The following is a 12,678-nucleotide window of genomic DNA, read 5'->3' on the forward strand; positions in this document are numbered from 1 at the left end:
GAAGCTGTTTTTCCCTGGATGCAATGCTGAATTGTTTCAATCATCCCACGCTGCCACTTACTATTTAAAGGCTGTAGGGCCCTGAGCCTAACATTGGTATACTGCACGGAAACTGAAAGTGTTTACAGGCGTTGGGGGTCCACAGCTGGGTTGTCTTGTCTTGGCGCACTGTTTGTGCTGCTGCTTAAGGAAAGACATGTGTTTCTAAATACAAGGGATGCTCATTAGAGAACTAGGACCAGCCTCATGGATGCTCTGAGGGCCTCCAGAGTGCTTAGGAAGGCTTGCCTGCCCTTAATGCTTTGTATCATCATAGCATATGCAAACTATTGGTACACACCACCCCAATGTCTGAGTGGAGAGATACTCCTGTGGATCAAATGCTTAATCAGGGTTCAGTTTCCTTGAAAGAAAAGCAGCATAGTCTGTGATGTCTTTAGGATATATGGCTTTTATTTACACACATACGTACAACCTGAGCATGGGGGGGGAGCCCTCACAGCATTACCACCACCAAAAGATCTCCATTAGTCACAGCTTCTTTGATTACATGTCTCTCTTCCCCAGCTTCCACCCCACTCTAGCCTAGCCCCAGTTTGGCCTATTGTTCTCCATCACTTAACTATAGCTATTACAACCTAGCTCAATCTTTTCGATGCTGATCAGGGTACTTAAGTTGCTAGTTAAAGTAATTGTCTTACAAAGAAACTTTGCTGACCAGTTCAGCAACCTATTCCACTAGATTCTAACCCTCACTGGATGCAGGATCCCAAAAACTGGAATGGACTTAGGGCATCATCCAGACTGATGCCCCCCTCCTATATTTACATATAGCCAAACAAACAAACAAACAAACAAACAAAAAACAGCTGTTGTGAATTTCCTATGGAGGGATTTTGTTCTCTGGGGGCCAGATTAAACAGCCCTCAAGTCACATGGGAAAGTTTCTCTGACCTGTCAGTACCAGTTTAGGCGGTGTACATTTGAATGTTCTATGGGGATGGAAAGATTTCAGCACATAGAAATACAACATGTGGCGGAGAAGGCAAAACTGAAGCTTTTTGACAGTGTGTGTATTGGGGGGGAACGCTCAAATATGGAGCATTCTCTGTGCAACCTCATAGTACAATACTCACATGCTTTCTGCTAACTGTATAATCAATTCCTAATTCTGGCCTTGCTCCCACTGTGTGTTGACCCCATAATCCCCCAGTAATGGTAAATAAATTGTTGTATTCTGTTGACTTCACCTGCTTGAAGCCTTCCATAGTTCCAGTTACAGGTGGGTAGCCGTGTTGGTCTGCCATAGTCGAAACAAAATAGAAAATTCTTTTCAGTAGCACCTTAGAGACCAACTGTGTTTGTTCTTGGTATGAGCTTTCGTGTGCATGCATCACAGGTATCTGAAGAAGTGTGCACGCACACGAAAGCTCATACCAAGAACAAACACAGTTGGTCTCTAAGGTGCTACTGAAAAGAATTTTCTATTTTGCTTGAAGCCTGATACTGTACATGGGATGGGGTGGGGGGTGAGAGTTGGCTACTGTAGCCAGTGCATACCAAAATTAACATGTACCGGTATATCTTGGAGCAGCTCTCAGTCTTGCTAAACTTTGGTCAAAAACTGGAACACTCAGTTTTCTGGGTCACTGCAAACTCTTGGCATAATACATTGCAAATTCAAAGTTGTTGCAAACCGTTTTAGCTGTCATGGCTTCCGCCCAAACAATCCTGGGAATTGTAGCTTGAGGAAATTGTTGTGCTGAGACTTCATATTAAAAACTTCACCTTGCACAAAACTTTTTTCCAGGCTTCACAGTCCTCAGTGTAGATGCATCCCTTACACTACACTCTTATATTGCTTGGTGAACTATCATTCCTTCTCTGTTTTAATGGCTGCATTTATTTCTGCTTCTTGCAGTTAGTAATGGAGTACTGCTTAGGATCTGCTTCAGATTTGTTGGAAGGTAAGCCTTGAAATATTCCTACCATGCTTCTTTGACAGCATAGCTGTGCTTTTAGTGGTGACAGTTCCCTTCCCTACAGAGCACTTCATAGGTGATTCACAGTTCAGTCTAATTCTTTCCTGTTTAATACATGGGTGGTATCTATCCCATGTGATGCATCACATCTGACTGGCTGTTGCTTTTCAGTATTCCAATATTAGGATCACAATCCTGGGTCTGCCTGCAGCTGGGTTAAAGTAAGCCAAGTATGTCAATCCATCACTTGTATTCTCATTTCCTTGGTTCTTGGTTAGGAATTTACTGTGGTGGAAGGCAAATATGATGTTGGAGAGAAGTGATCCTGGGCGCCAGCTCCAGAGAGGAGGAGGGAGTACACGCCCTGTTCTCCCTCCTCCCTGTGGCCTGCTTCCAAATTCCATTGCCACATATCCTGCACATCCATAGGCATACTTTGTCTCTTAGACTGGCAGCCAGGAAGCCAAATAGCACCATTCAATAGGCCAGATTTAGCCCAGGAGCCACTAACTCTTATCCTAGGTAGGTGTGCTTGCACATTTTAATTTCACAAGTAACTACAGTTGCAAGAAAATTGTATGGAGAAAATCGCTCTGGTTTTCTACCATGATCTCTCTCTTTCTTGCAGTGGAGATAAATATGTAAAGGTGTACAAAATATGATGAGGGAAACATGTGAAGGGAGGGTGAAGCAAAGTGCATTTCATTTCTACACCTGGGTGGGTTCTGAGGAAAAAGCTTGATGGAAGAGATATGGCACAACATTTGTGTTCTAGGAGGGAGTTCCAGACATAAGGGAGAATGGGTGGAATTGTTTCAGAAGCAATTTGGGCAACTGAGGCTGGTAGAGTCAGAGGAGAGATGATTGTAAGCAGGAAGACAATGGCAGGGGGATACGAGAGGTCTGTTTTTCAGTTGCTTCTGCTTTGATCACCATCTCAGGTATTTGTCCTCCTGCTTAGAAGAGGGTTTTGTGTGTGTGTGTGTGGACCCTATTGCTCTGCTAGCAATAGTATATACAGTCCTTCCTACACTAGCATTGCATAAAACTCATTTTATTGTCCAATTTTTCTCTCCCCCCCCCATCCAGTTCACAAGAAGCCACTTCAGGAAGTGGAGATTGCTGCCATTACCGATGGTGCCTTGCAGGGGCTGGCCTACCTGCATTCTCATTTTAAGATACATAGGTAAAGCATTTCTTTTTATTTTATTTTATGTATCACTGCTTTTCTTTGCCTTGATTCATCTGATTGGGGGGAGTGGTACGGCATTCAGACTGCTTCGAATGGGTTTGTTTGCCTCCTTCCCTAACAAAGGATTGTACTCACTATCTGGGAGCAGTATAGATACAGGTTTTGTCTTTGGGTACCCAAGAGGTATCTGTAGCATGAAGCACCTTTCATAAGCTAAGGTTGGTGTGCCAGCCGTGACCCCTCCTGGCCAGAGAAAGGCAGCTGCTGTTGTTTGATCACTGGTAACATCCAGAGCAGACTACCACTTTGCTTTATATAGGGGGCTTCCTTTGAAAGCTACTCCAGTTTGTCCAAAATACAGCTGCTGATGGGGACCAGCTGAATTGGGAGTGCATCTTCGCAATTCTTTAGTAACTTTCATTGGCCACTGATTCACCTCCGAGGTTTAAAGCCCTATACGGCTTCGGACATAGATATCTAAAGGGCCACTTGCTCCCATGCAAATCTGCTCGAAGTTTAAGTCGTCTTCCCAAGCCCTTCCCCTGGTGGACCCACCTTGAGATGTTAAGTAGTTGGCACCAGGAAGAGGGCTGCCCTGTTTGTAGTGCTCTACTTATGAATGTTTTCCCTGGGACTGGGCCTCATATGGTTCTTGCACATTGCAAAGCCCTGATTTACCAGGGCCCTTCACCATAAGGTCCCAGTGCAGATTAAAAGCACAGAATATGTTATTCCCCCCCCCAAAAAAAACCCACACCCAGTTAAAATCATTATAATAATAAAGCACACAGAACTGCTTAAAATGGAGCAGAACAATATAAATTCAGTAAAATATTGCTTTAGATGTGTTTTATTGCTAGCGATGTATTTTCATTTTTTCATTTGTTCATTGCAAACTTTCTGAGAGTTGTGAAAGTGAAGGGCGGGGTTAATAATATTGAGGGATATAATAATAATAAAATCATCATCATCATCATCATCATGGTATAGTTAGCAGACTACAAAGCTATGCAAAAGTAAATGTGACCCACAGATTTATTTATTTTTGCTGAATATATAGAGACATGTATTATTTTATGTAGGTTGAGAAAACCTGACCCAACAAGGTGATTTGTTCTAGAATTTATAGAAACAAAACGAAAAAGTGATTTTAATAACATATTGAGGATTGTGTCCACTAAATCAGAGGTAGCCAACATGGTACCCTTAAGATGTTGTTAGACTCCAGCTTCCTATCATTCCCATGAAGAGTGGCCAATGATCAGACCTTATGGGAGTCCAGCAACATCTGGAGGGCAACACGTTGGTACTACCCGTAGCCTGATTTCATTGTGAGCTGATGGCATCTTGCTAACTGATGTTTGCAGAGGCCTTGCACTATACATGTAATATATAAATTGTCAATACAAACAGAATTGAACCCATAGATTAGTAGAAATGCCCCATCCAACAGTGCCCAATTTTTATTTCCCCTCCTCTTTCCTCTTTAATGTTCTGTCACCTATCAAACTAATCTCAGCCTAAACTCTTCCATGCTAGAAGATGTGGTAATCCATTTGTTCTTATAGAACCAAAGAGTTTTCCTCTCATGCAGCTTACTCTATTTACCCGTGTTCAGACTTGGCCTACTATGAACTGCTTAAGAAGAAAACTTGGCTGCAGCTCTGCCAGTTACTTGTACTAAGACATCATTGGGGTTGCCTGTTGCCTGTATCTCACCTTGGCATCAATAAAGGAAGAGTATCCTTGGGTTTGGGGGCTGGATGAGAAGCACTGAAAACAGACCTCCAAGCTGCAGGGTGTTTATTTCATATTAAACAGAAACTCCCTTTGAAACAATGATTGTGGTTTCCTTCTTCTATTCAAAAGGGATATTAAAGCAGGAAATATTCTCCTAACTGAGCCAGGTCAGGTGAAGCTAGCTGATTTTGGGTCCGCATCCATTGCCTCTCCTGCCAATTCCTTTGTGGGGACACCTTACTGGTAAGTGAAACTGGAGTGAAACTTTCTGTTTAGTCTTTCGTGGGATGCTTTATATGTGTGTGAGACTCTGTATTCAAACACACACACACACACACACACTGATCCAGTTTGTAACTACAATTCTGACCTTTTAGATAAACCTTTTCCCACCAAAAAAACTATACCATACAATGTGCTACTCAATTTTGAGTTGCTGGGGAAATGCATTTTCAGGGAGAAGCACAGCAACTGTTTCAAACATTGAGCACAGAGGGAATAACACACAGTTGTTGCTGGCTCTTACAGATGTTGCAAGGCTACAGGTGACTGCAAGACTATTGAAGCCACTTCCCCCTCAATAGTGAAATCAGTACCTTTATGATCTCCCTTATCTCGTACATAGGGAAATTCCCATAAATTTCCCCAGCACAAATTTCATTGCTTAGACAGTGCTGCTGGTTCACATCTACCAGCTTTGACCTTCCAATGGATGGTGCTTTCCGCTTGCCCTTTGCCTGTACCTACTTTTCAGCTCTTAGTGGCAGCTAAATCTACAACCTAGAACCACAGCCTTGCCTTTCTTTGTATGGTTTCCTCTGTGTGGGAAAGGCTCTGCTGCTCCAGGCTCCATCTGCCCATGAGGCAGCTTCTGTGAGTTGAGAGCAAGACCTTTTGGCTGTAGCACCAGAGTGATTGGACTCAATCCTGCCAGAGCAAAATCAAACACTGGGGACCTGCCAGGTGTTGGATGATGTGAGCAACAGTTCATCAACATCTGGAGGGCCATGGTGTCCCTATCTCTGTTTTGGGTGGTAGGCTTTTCTGGCCTAAATCTTCTGAAACAGGCTCTCTCTGCATTTTGACTGTTCTAAATTTGCAGGATATCAAAACTGTTTTGGGTTCCTGGAAGAGGAAATAAGGGGTTAAAAGTGTAATAAACATTAGTATGTTCAAAATGCTCCATATGCTGCCAGGCAGCCCAGTATCTTCATCGCTAAGAGAGGCTAAGAGTAGCTTGCCTAAAGCCCTAGTGACTTCATGGTAGAGGTGAAGTTTACACAGGGGAATTGCTGATTTTGCAGCTCTGTTCTTATCCTCTACTCTACTCTGCCCTGGCCCAGTTCATGTATCACTTGAAACCACAGCTAAGCTTAACTATGGTTTAAAGGTGAAATTCCAGTATGCTGGTGCATGGGGAGAAACCCATGTCTGCTTTGCTCCTTCTCCGCTCCTGTGCTACCAATAATTAAGCTGTGTTTTGGCTTCGTGTTATGTCTGAATCCAGACTCATAGTTTGTCTCTCCCCAAACAAACCATGAGCTGTAAGCAAATTTTCTTATTGGTTTACAGATCCTGGTTTGTTTGGGGAGAGACAAACCATGAGCCCAGGCACAGATGTAACACTAAGCCAAACCATAGCTTACCTCCTGATAGCATAGGAAAAGGGAGGAGCAGAAGCAGCTGCAGTTTTCTCCTCGTGCACCTGCATGCCACACATTCATCTTTTAAGTCATGGTTAAGCCCAACAGTGGTTTCAGGTGACATGCAAATGAAGCAACTCTCAGCTACATGAGCTCCTCCACTTGCCTGGGGACCGCCAGAGTTGGGCTTTCCTTGTCCCTTGGAATGTGTCCAGGTCAGTGCCAGATTTACGTATAAGCTAAACAAGCTATAGCTTAGGGCCCCACTCTCTTGGGGGCCCCAAAAAAATTTAAAGGGGAAAAAACGATGTGGATTTTAAGTTAGAGCTTAATAATTATTTCACTATTAATATACTTCTAAATTGTATTTCAGTTCAACAATTACTTGAATAAAATACATATTTTGTTATGTGCAAAAGGCTTTAGATACCTATTAGGTCCATAAATTACCACATAGCATATATTCAACACAAAACACAGCAACAATTTGTTGTTGACAAAGGACAGCTGGACATATAAAGGGCCCCAGTACCTTCAGTAGCTTAGGGCCTCATCAAACCTAAATCTGGCCCTGGTCCAGGTGACTTTCTGCTCTCCATCTCTTGCTTTGTTAATTGTCTGCAAAACTAGAATCTAACTAAGGACACCTCTTGCATAGATGAATATTAAGCAACTCCTTGGTGAGTTGCTGTGGACACATAGAAACAGATGGGGTCCAAGCACAACATGAAGTTGTGTTTGGGTTGGGGGGCACATAGACTGCAGGAGCTCTATGTGTGTATTCTATGTCTATGTCTATGTGTATGTGTGTATGTATGTATTCCCTCTCCAAAGCCAGCAGTGTAGTTGTGTCCCTAGTGTGGATTTCCCTGCTGTCTTGCCTTGTTACCCCCCCCCCCCTTTTTTATCTTAGACCCCGCCTTTCCCCACTGTGCTCCAGGTCCCCTTGTTTCTTTCATAGCTGCACTCCCAGGCTGAGCATCTCCAGGAAAACACTGTTGGTGTATCAATGGGAAAACTCACCGTCTCTGGTGAGACTGAAATTGATGCCTTAGGACCCTTTCAGCCCCTGCTGGCTGACTCCAGGTACAATGCCACTGAGGTTGGTGTGGGTCGCCCATCTGCCAGCATGTTGCAGACTCATTAGGTTGTCCTTTTTCTTTCTCCTTTGTTTTGCTCTGCTCATACTCCCTTACCATCATCTCTGGAGGAAGTTTTTTTTTTTTCCTAAGCAGGCTAGTGTTATCCCCCCTCCCCCCCAGCATGGCTTAGTTTTGCTCCATGCTGATTATTTTAAGTTCCGGGGCTGCTGTGCTGGTGATGATAACTTGGAGGGTGTGGGGGGAAATTGTATCCCCCCCTTGTGGTGTTTTTTTTTTGCTTTTGTGTTGCGTAATCTGCACTCTTTGTATCCCTGCATGGTAGGATGGCCCCTGAAGTAATCCTAGCTATGGATGAAGGACAGTATGATGGAAAGGTAGATGTTTGGTCTCTTGGAATCACATGCATAGAGTTAGGTGAGTAACATGGGCGCATTCTCCATATCTTCAACCTTTCTGATACCTTGTAAAGATTCTTATCACCAAATGAAACAGGCAGCCTATTTCTTCCACACTTCGATTCAGTAGGGTTTCCAGGAGTCAGATTCAGCCCATGGACTCTCAAGTAGCTATCTATGATTATACTGTGGCATTTCTGTTGTTCCTGGGGGTGTGGAGACTAAGACGGGGAAATAAAGCTAGTCATTTTGCTACAGTAGCCAGAGCAAACAAAGTGAGTTCTGAACCATGGAAATTATATATGGCTTCTACATTCACACTGTGGGCACATGTACTTGGATGCCAGTTGTAGAACTTAGCATCTTGAGTAACTCTGCTTACTTTCTGTGCAATCAATATCCAGTCCATGGTAAATTCTTAGAAGCTGGAGAAGGGTCTCAAAAAGACTTGTAGCAGTCATTAGAGGCTGGAGCTTTGGGGAAGCTGCAGAGCCGCTTGCCTCCTCCCCATTCTTTGTAAATTATACCAAATATGCTAATTTACTTCCTTTGTACAATTCAGGTTTGCTTGTTGCATTGTGCAGATTGTCTGGCTGCAAAATTTGTGGGTTGCTTGGTTAGCAAATTATTGCAAAGCTCTCTCGATCCTGACTATGATAAAGAAAAAAACAAACATAAGCAGGCATATAAACAGGATTTTCGCCAAACTTTTAGGGTCATCAGCCCAGTCCTATGGAATGCTCTTCCAATAGGGATTCATCAGGCGCCATGCATTTTAACCCTTAAAAGTTTGCTGAAAACATCTCTATGCTGCCAGGCTTAAGCAAACAATTGAGATAAAACATTTTCTGTAATTGTATGACTTCAAATCTTTACATGGCTTTTATTGCATAGATATTTATTGCAAACACTTTGATATTTTTAATGGAATTGCTGTATACAATATTTTTTTTTATAAATTAGTTGTGCGCTAAGTCAGGAGAGAGGTTTCAGGACCATGTGTGTGCTGCTGTTGGTGTGGACACACAGCATACTTTGTTCACCATTAATTTGCTGGAAACCACCCAGGGTGGCTGGGGCAACCCAGTCAGATGGGTGGCATCATCATTTTTTAAAATTATTATTATTATTATTATTATTATTATTATTATTGATGTATATTACAGTCAGTAGACCAGAAATAAAATAAAAAAATTCAGTACACCAGAATCTCAAAGCAAAACACACAACTTACTCTCTGTAGAACTTCAGTTTCTCTTTAAACACCCCCCCCCCCACACACACAAGCATATATATATATACCTTACGGCTTAAGAGGGGCTTATTTGTTTTATCAGTTGAAACAAAAAGATACCTTACCTTTCAACTTGGAAAAATTCCACAGTGAGGTTCCAAAAACGAAGGCAAACAAAAAACACAGTCCAGTAAAGCAAAGCAGAATTTCACAACCTACAAAATGTAATGACAATCAGGAGTTTTAGAACAGACCAAAACTTCAGTTTTAAGTATCACAAGCGCCTAGGAAAGTTTTTTTTTTTTTAAATGTATTGGTGTCTGAAGACATTCTTTTTGGAATTACTGTGTTATGTGTAGGGCTTCTTTTGAGAACTGACCAGAAACTTCAGTTGGTGCAGAATATGGCTATGAGACTGCTATGAGGATAGGCCCCTCTGAACCTATGATGCCAGCATTTTATCAGCTTCACTGACTCTCCCAGTCTATTTCTGGGAGTCCAATTCAAACTGCTGCCTTTGACCTTTTAAGGCCTTTCAGAGCAGAACCTTGAAGGTATCTGAAGATTTGCCTCTTCCCACGTGTACCTACTGAGACTGTGAAATCCATAATCCAAGGCCCTTCTTGAGGGGCCTGCACTAAATTGGGGTCAGTGGGCAGCTATGAATGAAAGGGTATTTTCTGTAGTGGCACCTCAGCTGTGGAATGCCTCCCCCAGAGAGGCCCACCTGGACCGGATTATTATTATTATTATTATTATTATTATTATTATTATTATTATTAGCACCAAATGCTTCTTTATTTTCCCATATGTTTTAAGTCTTATGGATCCTATGGCCCTTAAACCTCAGAGCTCAAAACAGGATTTTCTTCTTCACTTCTTTATTTTTGTCCTTTATACATACATATATATATATATGTATATATATATATGTGTGTATATATATATATATATATATATATATATATATATATATATATATTACTTGAGGTTGTTTTAGCATTGCATCTCATTTTATTATACGAAGTGTTCATTTTTATTGTAGTCCTTAATTTGTTCATACTCTGCTGCACTTTTGTTGTAGGGCGGCCCCTGTGTCTGTTTATAAAAAAATAAAAGAAGAAACAAGAATTGGGCAGAAGGAATTCTACAGGCCCACATGGTGCTGCTGTAAAAAAGGCCCTGTCCCAGGTTGCTGCCTTCTTGGCTTTGAAAGACAGGCACACCTGGAATAGGGCCTCAAAGGGTTGCGTGGGCAATACTTAGTGAAATCTCAGCAGCAAAGGTGGTAGCAGGGGCACATGAGTGGTACTATCAGTAGACAGGAGTCCCTGCATGGTTTATATCAATGACTGATGGAAGCCCAATAAATAAATTATATACCGTACTTTTTCGTGTATAAGACAAGGTTTTTTTACTCTAAAATTATGTTCAAAAACTTGCCTCGTCTTATACATGGATAGTGAATGGGGTGGACGGGTGATTGACTGCAGCTATAAGCAGCAGCTGCTGGAAGGGATGCTTTGGATTGGCTGCTGCTTCTCTAATTGGGTTGGTGATTGGCTTCTGCAGCAAACGCTGCTGTTGATTGGCTGTCACTGCCGTGATTGGCGGTGGCTGTTCTGGGACGCGCGCAAATGCCAGCCAACAGCTTTTCTCAGTCAGGTAAGATGTTTGTTTTTTTTTTGCTGGGGAAGGGTCTGTTTGCGATTGGCTGTCACTGTGGCAAGTGGGCGATTGTCAGCGTTGATGCTGATGCTTCGTGTGAGCGATTTTTGGCAATTCTCTCTCCCCCCCCAAAAAGCTGTAAAACTGTGGGCAATGCTCCACAAAAAAGCTCAACAACTCTAAGCCAACTCCCCCCCCCATTTTCTTAAATTTGAGTATAGGGGGGGCATCTTATAGATGGGGGTGTCTTATAGACGGGAAAGTACGGTAAATTAAGGAATTGTATGCATATAGCATCTATACAGATCACAGAATTAAACCTCACTTGATTTATTTTTTAAAGGATTACCTTGGTACAATTTCTTTTCGTTCATATTCCTTACCTGCACTTACTTATGTCTATCCCGAGCATCTGCACATAAGCTAAGGATAGAGGCTAAAAACACGTTGTTATCCCCATTACTGTAGAGTCTGGGCAATATATCAATGGGCCAGTTTTTCATCTGCTTGGTTGTAGAATGCCCCTAATAGAAGCCTTCCCACTCTCACTTTAAAAAAAAAACCAAAAAAACCAATATATAACAGTTTCAAAAAATATGTACAAAAACAAAATCCCAACTCTCCCTGCTCTACCCTCCAGAACAGTTCAATCTAGTTAAATTTGTCAAAGTCCAATCTGTGATTTCGGTAGTTGCCATTTTTTCAGGGTTATCTGTAAAGTTGTTTTTTTTAAAAACGAAAGGATGCCGTATTTCAACAAAATTGTATTCCTGGGTGCCAGTGGACTTGTGTACTCGATTTTTTCTCACTACTTCCTTTCCTTCTCCTTGCAGCGGAACGGAAACCACCCCTCTTCAATATGAATGCTATGAGTGCCTTATATCACATAGCCCAGAACGACTCCCCTACCCTACAGTCAAATGAATGGTAAGAGATGCCATCTGCAGTCTACTCCTGATTTTGAAGATCCTTACTTATTTATTTATTCATTTATTTAGAGCCAAAAAAAAGGCTCCCAGAGTGACTTAACAATTAAAACAAGGCAGTCCCTGCTCCTGCAGGTTTAGAATCTGGAAAAGCATGGCACACAAGGGAAAAGGAACAGGGAGGAAGAGCAGGTTGGGGAGAAATCAAACTCAGCACTGTTACTTAAACGGTTATTCTTATAATGACCAGCTTGCATGGCCAGGAGGTGCCTGATGGAGCCGGGCTTTCAGCAAACCTGATGGCATTAGCCCTACTTCCCAACTTGCCTGCTGAGGCAGTTTAATGGAATGGCTTGTTCCCGAGTGAAACTTGAGGGAGGGGAGGCCTGATGGAGCTGATGGAGTGAGCTCTGCTCCCCATCTTCCCCATTGGTGGAATGGCTGCTCCCAAATTCTTGGTACCCCAGCCACCATTTCTACTGGTTTGAAAGATGAGATCCTGTTCCTGCCTGGTATGTGACAATGAATGTGAGCCAGTGGATAAAGTGTCGATGAGGATGCGGAGGAAACACCGCTTGGTGTCTTCACATTTTATGTGCCAGTCATGCTTGCCTCAAATTAATGTTTCCTGCAGCAAATGCGTGGATCATGAATGACAGTATCATGTATTAAAATTCCAGTGTATGTGTGCACAGGCTGATGAGCCCCCAGAAAACTATATTCTGTCCAGCGGAGGCTGGTCCCTTAGGGTGAATGGATCACTGCCTGTCATTTGCTACACAGTTGTTTTAACTG

At 42.5% G+C, this 12,678-nt stretch overlaps 1 protein-coding gene across 4 annotated transcripts in view; it reads left to right on the forward strand.

Moving 5' to 3' along the window:
- TAOK3 (TAO kinase 3) overlaps nucleotides 1–12,678 on the forward strand; it is a 119,338-nt gene that overhangs the window by 42,233 nt on the left and 64,427 nt on the right. For all 4 annotated transcript variants that reach the window (XM_033135737.1, XM_033135736.1, XM_033135738.1 and 1 more), the window contains exons 6-10: nucleotides 1,922–1,967; nucleotides 3,072–3,168; nucleotides 5,044–5,157; nucleotides 7,983–8,074; nucleotides 11,791–11,884. In XM_033135737.1, coding sequence (XP_032991628.1) covers nucleotides 1,922–1,967; nucleotides 3,072–3,168; nucleotides 5,044–5,157; nucleotides 7,983–8,074; nucleotides 11,791–11,884 — 443 coding nt within the window. The remainder of the gene's footprint in view (nucleotides 1–1,921; nucleotides 1,968–3,071; nucleotides 3,169–5,043; nucleotides 5,158–7,982; nucleotides 8,075–11,790; nucleotides 11,885–12,678) is intronic.

This window comes from Lacerta agilis, chromosome 17 (assembly GCF_009819535.1).
Source record: "Lacerta agilis isolate rLacAgi1 chromosome 17, rLacAgi1.pri, whole genome shotgun sequence".
NCBI classification, from domain to species: Eukaryota; Metazoa; Chordata; class Lepidosauria; order Squamata; family Lacertidae; genus Lacerta; species Lacerta agilis.